This window comes from Lepisma saccharinum, chromosome 11, assembly GCF_977018435.1.
Source record: "Lepisma saccharinum chromosome 11, izLepSacc3.1, whole genome shotgun sequence".
Classification (NCBI taxonomy): Eukaryota; Metazoa; Arthropoda; class Insecta; order Zygentoma; family Lepismatidae; genus Lepisma; species Lepisma saccharinum.
The window spans coordinates 76,142,644-76,156,235 of record NC_139239.1 but is presented as its reverse complement, the minus strand read 5'-3'; the positions used below and the strand labels follow the sequence as shown (position 1 = coordinate 76,156,235).

The 13,592-nt window shown below is 36.4% G+C and overlaps 1 protein-coding gene across 2 annotated transcripts in view; it reads right to left on the bottom strand.

The window, feature by feature from the left end:
• LOC145994931 (progestin and adipoQ receptor family member 3) overlaps positions 1–13,592 on the bottom strand; it is a 94,406-nt gene that overhangs the window by 23,887 nt on the left and 56,927 nt on the right. For both annotated transcript variants that reach the window (XM_083131433.1, XM_083131434.1), the window contains 2 exons: positions 4,289–4,482; positions 300–456 (listed from right to left, as the gene is read on the bottom strand). In XM_083131433.1, coding sequence (XP_082987559.1) covers positions 300–456; positions 4,289–4,482 — 351 coding nt within the window. The remainder of the gene's footprint in view (positions 1–299; positions 457–4,288; positions 4,483–13,592) is intronic.

Below are 13,592 nucleotides of genomic sequence, written 5' to 3'. Positions count from 1 at the left end.
AATTCCTACTTAAAATTTCTCTCTAAAAAAAGAAGAGAGATAATATACACATATCTGAAAACTTAATTTGCTGGAGTGATGTCTCATTGCTAAAAAAAGGGCAACAACATTCATCGCAACAAAATCTCCCGTCAATTCAACGTCGAAAATTGGTCACCCTGATTAAAGGTGACACTGTTCCAAAGTTTTATTCATTCTACGGCAGTGACTGAATTCAGAAAATTTGACTCAACATACTTCCTGAAGTGCTGATAACTACACAAGAAATACATTACATGGAATAAAATTATATATCTTACTTGGAAACAAATCAGTAGTAAAGCAACAATAAATTTGTCGAGTAGAGAGGCATGGATATTGAGAAGCATGAGATCATACAGCATCAGTCCTATGAACAACATCCAGCCAAATATGTGGCTCCAGATGTTTATAGTCTCATTTGACCACCAAAATATGCTGAAAAAAAAATTAAAAATTAAATACAGTGGAAAGATAATACACATACACACACGTCTTTTCTTGAGTTTATACACTAATAGATAAGTGCAACAGACATATAACTGGATCAAAGCTAATTACATGAACGGCTCTGTGGTACCTATACCACCCACTGTATAGTCAACAATTGTACAACTGATGCAAAATTGGCAAAAGTACATACTGTGATTGGTATTTAGTCATTTTCTGGTTATATTGTATTAAAAGTAGAAAATGGTAGTTCAACCAAAATGGAAATTGTATAAGAGCTTCTTGACCAGTTCAAGATGGTCTGTATATTCAGAAAGATACTGATAATTCACAATGTTACTAACCAGTAAAAGAATATGGTTAACCATTATGAGTTCAAATATGTAAAAAACTATGGCCCAACACATTCTATTCAAAAGATGAGGTACAGTTTCCCACGAAGTGCACTGTTATTTCAATACTGTCCAAATATCCACTAGTATTGAAAAAAGTCATGGAGACATTGTAGATTAAGTATTGCTCCTTATATTGCATTGCAAGTGGAACTTTAGATTCATTCGTTTCAAATACACTAATCAATAAATATTTTCAGATTTGTACTTCTTACAGAGCAAATTTAATGTTCCTATATAACTTCAGACTTTCAGTAATCAAATTATTCATTTTGAATTTCTTTCAACATTGCTTTCCTTCTCCAGCAATTCTCCTTTTGTTTTTCTGCCTAATTATTCAGAACCTCTTTTACTTTCATAATATTCTGCCAACTTTCTTTCCACATTCTGCATAATCTTCTTCTTTCCATCATCTTTCTAACACTCCAAACCTTGCCTGTTAAATTCTGCCTAGGCATTCAAACCAAGATATGCACACTCTCTGGCCTTTGGTTCAAGTGGTCTGTGGTTAGATTCCTGGTGGGAGTTTCAAGAATTTACGTTGACCCTGCATCTTGAGGAAAATTGGGGAGCTGCTTGGAAGCAACAGTAAGGAACACCAGACAGAAAGAGAGGGTCAACACACAACTTGGACTCAATGCCCCAGTGAATAACTTGCCAAAATGGTTATTTTTCTATTTAAATACATTTTTTCCTTGTATCGAGTCATTCCAGGCCAAATCAACAAAGTCCACAACCCGACCATCTCAGAATTTTCTGAAACTCTACTATTTGGTAGTCTTCATGAAGATATGAAATCCTGAGAAATTGTAGCTTTCTGTGTGGCATAGTTGTGGAGTTTTGGGGGCTTGAAAATACAAAAAATTGTCGATTTTTAGTCTGCACCCGAGATTTTCATGGATAATTGCTCTTACCCTAATTGACGTGCAGAGCTGGTTGTAGTCTTGTTTGAAAGGACATGAAATAAACTTTCCAACGGTGTATCACATCACTATATTTAAAATAAAATCTTTTCAAGGTCATCCACTTTGACTTTGGCCCTTGAACTTTTGAAGATGCATATCTGGGATTTGCTTGCAACTGAAATATATTGTTAACACAAGGTTAAACTATAACATAACCGAATTTGAAGTTGGGACGATTATGGGATAATTAAAGAAAAACAATTTAATTAGTAAGTGTATTTTTTCAGCCGGTCATTTCTAGTGATAGTTTGCAACACTGTTGTTATTTACATTTAAGAATAAAATGATTATCTACAGTAGCGAAAAATGGACAAGAATGTTTGTTTCCTGGGATGAGAAATAACTTACATGCACCATAGTTCACAGGTTGTTCTTCAGTATTCATTCATTCAGTTCTTGCATGGCAAGCTGGCTTTCGTCCGTTGTTAAAGTGTACGTTCTTATTGTAGCAGTGGAAGGGTTCACTTTTGTTAGAACATTGCACGTTGGTACCCAACAAATGTAAAGTTGGACCAAATGGGGACATAAAAATGATCCTGATGGTCCATGAGTTTGAAGAAAGTTAATTTGTAAATCACCGGTGTCTTGAGACACTTTCTGAACACACACTAGCCACCAATTGTTATTATATTCACAAGTAAAATATCCAGTAATATCTGTAAATTCTAAGGCATTTGAACATATAAGAAACGATGTTCTATAAATTCGTCACATGCAGAATAACGTTTCATATGTATGACATCTTTTGTAAAAGGAAGTACTTCATGAACCTTTTGGATTCCTGGAATGGAAATCGGTCACACAACATAGAAAAATCATCCTCATGGTAGGCAACATTGATGAATTTTTTGCAATTTTTGTAGTGTGCTGCTGCTCCATCAGAAAAGTAAAACATCTTGGCCCAGTTGTCAGAACCAAATTTATCCTTCAAAAATGTAATAAGTACTTTCTGGAGTAAGTGAACTAATGCTATATCATGCTATCTGATATGGTAACCAAATTTTCAGTTATGGCTGTCAATAATAAATAGCGAACGGATGTATTGTTGTTGCTTGACCATTATTCCAGTGAAAACCTTGTGAAGCATCTTGCAACAACACACAGGTGTAATTTTCTACAGAATCACAAAGTACAATGTAATGCCTATCAAGAACTGTTTCTTTTAAACACTTGAGAAATTAAGCTTGTTGGCATGAAAGAATTTAGATCAGGTGCGCATTTTTTCGACTAGAAATATCTATGAATTTTGCAAGCTTCATTGATGTTTCAAGTGTTGATCTGTCTGTGGATATCCACTGTTTGTTCCTGCTTTGGTGTTAATTTCCAGGTGATACTTATTAATTTCAAAATATGGACTGTCAAGGTTTCCACGGATCTCAAAATCTTCAAGGCTTTCTAATTAGGATGATGACATGATGCTGGTGATCAAGGTATCCTATTTTTTTTTTTTAAAAAAATCTCAAATTAAAACTGTCACACTAAACACAATATCTATTCAACATTTTCCACATTTGTTTCAAACAAGACTCCTGCACACACATTCTTCACTTTCTAGTTGCAGAAGTATTGCACATTAGCAAGTCTGCAATGCAATAGTGCAGTGTTGCAAACTCCCACTAGAAATGACCGGCTGAAAAAATACACCAATACTAATTAAATTGTTTTTCTTTAATTATCCCATAATCGTCCCAACTTCAAATTCGGTTATGTTATAGTGTAACCTTGTGTTAACAATATATTTCAGTTCCAAGGAAATTGCAGATATTCATCTTCAAAAGTTCAAGGGCCAAAGTCAAAGTGGATGACCTTGAAAAGATTTTATTTTAAATATAGTGATGTGATACACCGTTGGAAAGCTTATTTCATGTCCTTTCAAACAAGACTACAACCAGCTCTGCACATCAATTAGGGTAAGAGCAATTATCCATGAAAATCTCGGGTGCAGACTAAAAAACGACAATTTTTTGTATTTTCAAGCCCCCAAAACTCCATAACTACGCTACACAGGAAGCTACAATTTCTCAGGATTTCATATCTTTATGAAGACTACCAAATAGTACAGTTTCAGAAAAATTCGAGATGGTTGGGTCAGAAATGACCATTTTTTTTGTTGATTTGGTGTGGAATGACCCTACACAGAATCACTGTATTATACAAGCACTGATCTTTAAGAAAACATATTTGTGCCATAAACATGAACACTTTTTTCGATTTCATCCTCAAATTTTATGGGAAACAATGTACAGTGAACCTCGATTCCCAAAAAAACTTAAATCGAGGAAAATGTAAAATCCAAGAACATAAAATCGGGCTTCCACTGTATTACTCATAAAAAACGGTTTCAGAACTTTGCCTCATTACATTTAATTTCCCAGTAAAATCAATGAATATCCATAACAGTATTAGAAAGTCCATATTTGAAATCTTGATACATTTAAAAAATAAGTACGTTGCATTACTAACCTTTCTAGGCACATTTTTGTGGTTAAATGGCCTCTATATCCAGATCGAATGTAAGGGTTAAATTTAAGATAACTAGGAGCATCGTTGTAACTTAGAAGAGGTGGCAAGGAACCATTCCAACAGCCGTTGCTACTTATATCCTGCTTTTCTACTGGATCCAAACCATTTGGTTTTGTTTCCACCGACTTTTCATCCTGAAATAAAAAAGTCACGTTACTACATGCTTGTCTTTCAAAACAAGAGCTGCATGAAATACATGTCCTTCCTAATCAATGTTTAAAACATTTGATTGTACATGATTGTTAACCCAGGATCGGCCATGCTCGCTGTAGTCATGTCACCGGTCGTGGGTGAGCGTGGCTCTCACTCTTGCTTTTCAGGTATATTTCATGGTATTTTAATTTTTTTAAATTTATTTTTTGTACTTGTAATGATCTGTTTATTATAATCCTTCTTATTCATTACATTTTTGTTCCAAAATGTTAGTTTGTTTTCAAACAGCGTAGTATACATCGTCGAAGCCAACAAGTCTCAGTGATAACAAAAAGCGCATGTTCCTCTAAGGTAGATCCATCTGATCTCCAGAAATCTGATATAATATAAAATCACTGCGACACTTTTCGAATTTTCTATTAACACAACAAGAACCTTGTACAGGTACGAAAACTCACTAGAAACAGGATAGACCTATTGACTAAATAATGCACAAATGTAAATAAAAAAATATGTATAACATAATCGGTTGCGTGTGAGCTCTGCGACCACACTAACAACACTATTTCCACAACAATGGTCACTCTAATAATGCCATTTACGTCATCTCATAAAAATATGTTCAGGTCACTTGTGAAACTCTAAAAGTCAGCTAGAGAGCACCACAGGCCAATATTTTAAATACTGTTAAAATGGCACTTTATTAAAATTCAAAGTGAGTGTGGCGCTTACCCGCAACTGATCGCGGGTTAACATAAATAATAACCAGTGCTTGGAGGTAGCAAATTGATTCTAACTTTAATTTATTTACTTTCTGAAACTGTAACAGCAAGAAAAAAACAACAAAGCAAAAAAGAATACAAGATGGCACAAAAAAAGTTAAAAAGTTACATATACATTTGCTACGTTCCCCGGATTATTCTCAATGGAACAACTTACGTTTATTCCTCAACGGCGAGCCTGAGACTTATCAGCCTACTATGAAGCCCTCAGGTTGTGGGAAATCAGATAAGGATGTGCTTACGTAAACCTTACCAACTTGCACTCGCAATTAAACTCCTCATTAGAAACAAAATTGTATTAAGTTCATAATTGTTCTTCACTACACAAATTACCACATTCACATTTCCAAAATCACTTCCATTATTCCAGCAACATTTACAATATCTCTCTTACCTAACCCACAATCAAATGTTTTTAGGTTAGTCCATAACCATAACAGACTAGCCAATTGAACAAAACAAATTATGTCATAATAGACAATTAACATATTAAACATATCGAAAACTTAAAATGATACAATAAGTGGGTGCATATCATGGCATTCTCCCACAAACAAAAAGAAAATTAACAAAATGAAAATGGAGTAAATTTTCTTTTTCAAAACTCTAGGGCCATCCACTCAACTCAACAACTGCTTCTCAGTTTCTTGGAGTGTAGGATGGGCAGACGTATTCCAAGTGGTAACATCTAATTGTTTAACACTAGTTTCTCCACTATCGAAATCTTCCGTCTGTGTAGCACTTTCTTTCCTCCTCCAATTGTAGTTACCTCTATACCGGTTATAGCAACGTGGGGAGAAATTATTATTACCATACGAACTTCTTCTTCGGAATGGCATTCTTCTTTCTTCTCCAGAAGATCGCTGTAATCCCTCGCAGTTCCTTCTTCTATAGAACCTGCTTCTATTTTCTTCTCATGAAGGATTGTTACTTTGTCGAGCGCTACCACTGAAGTTCTCATTATCAGATCTTCCGTTACCAGCAGACACCTTCGCTGAATTGGGCTGATTTCTGGAGAACGTCAATTGCCTAACTCTAGCTTGGTTGGTTCTTCTGTCCTCGAATCTCGGGTTTTCTGTCCTCAATCCATCGAGTTGCTCCGAGGCTTCATATCTTCCCAAGTAGCTGGTAAGTTGATCCATGTTGCGTGGATCGCGAGTAAGTACCAACTGACGCACTCGCAGCGGAAGTTGACTAATAACCAAGTTCAGCGGTTCGCTTTGGTCAACACTATCCACAAGATTACAATACGAGCCATATGTGCCCCAGCAATATTCTTCAAGTGAGAGGCCACAGCTCCTCGAATACCGTTTGTTTCTCAGCGTCTGCATTTCCCTTTGCTTGGCATCAGCAGAGGCATATTGTTTTTTAAAGGCAGCACAAAAATGTTCAAAAGTCTTCCACTTCTTCTCATTTGCAACAAACCATGCCTTAGCCTTTCCTACCATAAGAGAGGGCAATAACTTCAATCTAAAAATCATAGGGACATGCATTAGATCCAGGTATGTTATTAGCTCTTTTAAATACCTCTCAGCAGAGACAGTATTAATCTCTCCAGTAAACTTTGAAAGAGCGTTAACATCAGACATGCGAAAAGATTTGTAGGAACTATTCTTATAGGCATTGTCACGAGATATCTCATCCTGTCCCCATCTCTCAGACTTTCCATTATTATGTCTCTTCCTGGGCTTTGTAATTTTCCTAGTTTCAGTTTCCTCAGAACTAGAGGAAACTGTAGAGCAAGAACTTGACGAGTAACGATTCCTTTTCCTCATCTTCCCCTTGGAATCACCTCTCGTAGTTGAACCATTCATTCCCGGTTGAAATACAGCTTCACCATTTTGAGAAGGTTCTAGAACCCGACAGCCTGCCATTAACATCTGTAGTTGATCGACCTGCCTATCTACAGATGCGACTTTCTCCGTAACTTCTTCAAGTTTCTTTTCTTGCCTTCTCTGATTTAGCTCTAAATTATCAAGTAATTCTGAGGAACCCTGTGTTGCTTCTGGCCTTGCAATTATTTCAACACTCTCTATTCGTCCCCTCAATTTCTCAATTTCATTTTCCATTTCCTTTTCTTTAGCTTCTCTAGATGTTTTCTCCTGTGTCAAGTCTAAGTTCCACTTTTCATAATCCTCCTTTTGTTTCTCTTCCAGCTTTAGTATTAATTCAGCTACTTGCTGCCTCTCACACGCAATTTCCTTCCTCAGAGTCTCCTTAATTTCTCTACATTCCTTTCGCCCCTCTTCTATTCTAGATAATAATTCATCCTTATCTTGGCTGAGCAGCTTCATCAATTCTCCTCGTTCTTCATTCTTTTTCTTTTTTGTTCATTTCTTATCCTTTCCTGTTCTTCTTTATCTTCTCTTCTGATTCTTTCCTGTTCCTCTTTATCTTCATTTCTTTTTCTTTCTTGTTCATTTCTTATCCTTTCCTGTTCCTCTTTATCTTCTCTTGTTCATTTCTTATCCTTTCCTGTTCCTCTTTATCTTCTTTTCTTATTCTTTCTTGTTCATTTCTTATCCTTTCCTGTTCCTCTTTATCTTCTCTTCTGATTCTTTCTTGTTCATTTCTTATCCTATACTGTTCCTCTTTATCTTCTTTCCTTCCCATTTCCATTTTCTCCATCAGGGTTTGAAACAACTGTTCCAAACAAGGACTTCCGGCTCGGGTACCCTTTTCTACACCCTCGATTTTTCGCACATTTCAAATATTCTCGTTACGAAAATTAGTTCTTCATAAGAAACAATGTTTCTAAATAGCGCGGAAAGTAATTTTTTTAGATCTACGTGCTAGGAAACTTACGTTTTTCAATATTTAGATTCCTTATGTAACGTCGAAACAGTTTTGCAGGGATTTGATCATTTGCAATTTTTTCTTGTTATGAATGACTTGTGCAATGGGATAATTTGCGATTTCAATATATTATTTATGTAATTTATTGGCGGATTGGATATTTGAGACATTGTAATTGTTTTGTGCGACTTTAGACATTGGAATTGATTTGTGTGACATTGAATTAAGACAAAAGGACTAAATATGAGATTGACACACGTTCAACGGATGAAGGACATAGAGGACTTTGTTCGACGAGACATACGGGACATTGTAATTGACTTACAGGGAGATGGTCTGCTGCCCCACGAACCATTGGCGCTAGCCCCACGAACCATTGGCGCCAGCCCCATGAACCATTGGCGCTAGCCCCACGAACCATTGGTGCTAGCCCCACGAACCATTGACGCTAACCCCACGAACCATTGGCGCGTGGATAGGTTAGTTCAGTTAGGTTGAGATCGATAGTTAAAATTTGGTGTCGTGTTAGTATCACGATCTAGAAATTGGAAATAATTGCGAACCATTTCAAACGACAAAATTTCAACTTTAAACGGCTGTACAGTCGTAAATACTTCTTTCCGCGCTCCAATTTTTTGTTATTCACAAATAGGATCAAATAATGTTCATAATGAAAAAAAAATAATTTCAAAATTCGAGGGTGTAGAATAGGGTACCCGACCCGGACTTCCTTTGTTACCCTTCTCTTTACAAATTAGACATTTCAATTCTTCCCCCTTATACTGCGATTTTGGCAAAGGATAACCAGCACAACGTAAGTGGAAGCTTCTTTTACAATCGTTGCACTCGACCTCTTCATCATCAGCTTCCCCTTTATCGGAACAGCAACTTAAGGTATCCATTTTTAACTTACGACGATCACTTCTTAAATTACGCTTCTGCATACCCTACTCAAACACATTTATCGAGTCCCGCGTTGCGGCGCCAAAAAGTTTACACCTGCTACGTTCCCTGGATTATTCTCAATGGAACAACTTACGTTTATTCCTCAACGGCGAGCCTGAGACTTATCAGCCTACTATGAAGCCCTCAGGTTGTGGGAAATCAGATAAGGATGTGCTTACGTAAACCTTACCAACTTGCACTCGCAATTAAACTCCTTATTAGAAACAAAATTGTATTAAGTTCATAATTGTTCTTCACTACACAAATTACCACATTCACATTTCCAAAATCACTTCCATTATTCCAGCAACATTTATAATATCTCTCTTACCTAACCCACAATCAAATGTTTTTAGGTTAGTCCATAACCATAACAGACTAGCCAATTGAACAAAACAAATTACGTCATAATAGACAATTAACATATTAAACATATCAAACACTTAAAATGATACAATAAGTGGGTGCGTATCACATTCTTGACGATTGGTGGAAACTGAGTTCTGGCAAGAAAATGTCAACATTTGGATACATATTATGTATGTAGAAAACAGAATGTTGCGAGATTGTGAAAAATCTTTATGTTGCAGGTTGGTTGGGCTAGAATTTACAATATAGAGAAAGTCTCCAATTTCGTTAATTTTCGGTATACTAACTAATTTTGGCCTCCTAATCATGAATCTGTTGGAAAAAACCGGCGGTCACGTCTGGAAATTGTACAAAAATTTTCGTTAGCGCCAAAAGCCATCCACGGGTAGCCCCACAAACCATTGACGTTAGCCCCAAAAACCATCCACGGGTAGCCCCACAAACCATTGACGTTAGCCCCAAAAACCATCCACGGGTAGCCCCACGAACCATTCACACGAGGTTAGGTTAGGCCTGTTAGGTTAGGTTCCATTAGCACTCATTTCACCCCTAAATTCATCGAAATTTTCAGACGTGACCGCCGGTTTTTTCCAACAGATTCGTGATTAGGAGGTCAAAATTAGTTAGTATACCGAAAATTAACAAAATTGGAGACTTTCTCTATATTGTAAATTCGCTCCGTTGGTTGTGTGGATATTCATAGATTAAATTGATTCATTAGAAATTTGGGTATAATATTACGATTGATGATTTTACGTAAAAAATTAATGTCTGCTAGTTTACGATGTGGTGGCTGGATATTCAGCACAGACATAATATTTGATGAAGAGGTTTTCTCGGGATATCAACTTCAATCCCTGGAGATGAGAGTGACATTAGCTCTTTAAAGCTCGGAAGCCTATGCGGAAATCACCTGGTTGATATCCATAGAAACCCTATTCATCATTCGATGTCAGGAAAGCTTCAAGAATAATTTCAGACTTAATATTTGCTTTGGAGGTCTCAGAAAAGATATTCTATGGTGAGCAATGGTGAGGGCAGTTTGAATGATTGATTTTTATATGCGTAGTATGGGCACATCAGCACATAGGCTACTTTTACCTGTCACACAATACGGGGATAAGCCCTTATCAAAAACAAAATTGACTAACAAGGGAATAAAATAGCTCTTAAAAACTTCCTTACTCAATTTTTGAAACTAATTCATTCACTCATTACTTAACAAGAACTACAACTACATTGTCTCTGAGGACTAAAATCTCCTTACCTTACCTAATTTAAAAGCTGAGGCTGGAAAGGAGTACTCACACATATGAAGACAAAACACAGTCCTACAGATAACACGTATGTTCAGATGATAGAGCCTCTTTGCTCTGCAAGAAGTAGTTACCAGGAAGTACTAGATCGAAGTGAGGCTGACTTTTGGGTGCTTTACCAGGTAACCCTTACACCCCAGCTGAGGACAGTATCAATCCTGGAAAATTTAGTCATGGTCCACAAAGGGGAGCAGCATTCAAGAATGGGGGAGATGAAATATTTTGAAAAATAAGCTGATGAATGATTCGTTTCGGATTTCAGTGAACCTGTACAGAAGACCAACAAGACACATAGGCCTTTCAGTAGTACTTGTAATATGGTCTCTGAAGTTTAGTTTTTCGTTGATGATAACTCCAAGATCTTTTTGAGAGGAAACTTTTTTGATGAGATTATTTTCAAGCCCATAAACAGAATGCACTGTGTTCCAATTATAGATTCCACTAACGACACCACACATTTTTAATTAATCATGTTCTGATGATATTTCTTCAAATAGTTTATGGTCATTGGTAAACAGAAGTACATTTATAGGGAGAGAACACAGTGTCAGGGAGATCATCCATGTAAAGAAGGAACAAAAGTGCTCCTAAGATGCTCCCCTGGGGAACTTTGATACAAAACAGGCAGAAAGCTGGAAGAGGTGCCAGGAAGGATAACATGCTGCTCTTGTGCATGTATATAGTCTTCTACAAAGATAGAAATATACCATGATGTTAAATCTGGATCATAATTTGTGAAGAAGGAGATTATGGTTGATTTTACCGAAGGCACGGAAATGTCCAAAATTTTAATGCCATGCTGGGAAGTATAACCAGGTGCGGATCAAAATACCAGGTTTTAAATATACATTTTTTTAAAAAAATGGTAACTCAATTCTTCCGTAATTTTTTTGCCCTGCTCTTAACAAGGATGTTGAGGATTTCTTAGGATAGGCTTTCCTATCCCTATTTACTCATTTCTTGCCACACATTTTCTTCCATTTTTGACACAATGAGAGGAATTATGAATAAACATCCATTCGAGCCAAGGATACCTATTTTTGTAAAATTACCACTAATCTCTAGATCATGGAGGCCAGCTTAGTTCCTGGTTATTGTTCTATATATTGTTTAATTGACATGAAACAATGAAAATGTAGGTTAGTGTAAATTCATGGTACATTGACATACCTGACTAAAATTCAATATTTGCACACATAGATGTCCGCAGGATTTTTTCCAGGGAAGGGCAAGCAAGCTATTATTTTCCAGAACACTGCTTCATTTTGAATTTATCATGTTCATACAATAATTAACTCATATTATTGTGGCTGAAATAAAATTGGGTGTGTAATATGTAATTTTTGGTGTCCTTCCATTTTCCAGGGGTGAGGGGGCACATGACCCCCCCCCCTTCCGGACGTCCATGCTTGCACATGTCATTTCTTATTATTTGCCGCTGACTAAAAGTCTGTTAGTTTTGGTAATGAACAATGAAATTAAGCTACTCTTCTCTATGTTTTTGCTTTGAAGGATATTTAATTTTTCCAGTTTGCCAATTTTTCAAGAAATGTTAGTTTTCATTCCAGAAATCGAACACAACGAATGTAAATCAATTTTTAACTTTACGTGTTCATCATTATGTCACAGTGCTGGGAACTCCTTCACTTGAATGTCAATTTCTTCCCTTTTACGACAAATCAATAAAATTTACCTTAAATATATCATTGTGAAATTTTGAGTAGCTATGCTATGTCCTGTCGTACATACTAAAACATCATTGTTGGACCCAGGCACTTTATTTTAAAACAGCTAGGACTCGACGGTTTATAATCCCCAACAATCATCCTGAACATGCTGTGCTACTTCAATCAACACTTACTAACAAAATTATGATTAGGAAAAAAATTGTTACAAGCACATTTTTCATGGTTTTTGATTGAATTGTTGTTTTAAGTCCACTTTATGCACAGAAAGGCTAATCGAGACTGAACCTACAGTTTAAAGTGGGATCCGAACCACTATGTGCCTCCACTGGGTATCAATCGTAGGACCCCTTGATTACAAGGCACAGCGCCATCGGAGAGGCTCACATTTTTTCATGGCATATTTCTTTTGTCAACTATTGGAGTTTACTCTGACCTTACTTTCTTAATACTTCCGTATTTATACATATAAGATTCATTCAGAATTCATGCAAATCAATTTTTAACTTCAGGTGTTCATCAGAAAAAAGAAAAGTCTGCTAGAAGTATAGGTACAACACAGGTTCTATGAGTTATATCTTATTTAGAATAAAGTAATAGTAAAAGAAAATGGGTTATTTTTAAAAAATGAGTAACTAACTAAAATTGAGAATTTGAGTAAAGTAGCTGTAACTAAGTCGGTTTTTAAGAAGTAACTTCGGAAAGGCTGACAATAACTCAATGCACCCAATTAACACCACATATTGAAAATCCAGTATTCATTTTCAAGTCTAGGTAACACTTTACTATACCGGAGACGGATTTCTTCAAATTTACAGGAGAAAGTACTTACGTAAATCATTTTCTGTGGCGTTGTTGATGTTCGGGAATGTAGTTTTGATCCATTTTAATGCGAATGCATGTGGTTTTCTACGAAAATCTAGTTCCGATGCACTATTGCTGCTGCCGCCATTTGCTTTCTGCACGAGAGCACAATACGCTCTCTTATTGTCCGTATATGCTAAATTGAACGAAAGGAGTGCTAATGGAACCTAACCTAACTTAGTAGGCATACCTCGTCCCCGTGATGGTTCGTGAGGCTATCGTGAATTTTTGGCCTAACGTCAATGGTTTTTGGGGCTACCCGTGGATGGTTTGTCGGAAATAAGGGACAACAGTAAGTACTCGTTAATGTAAGAAATATACATTATTTTCGTTA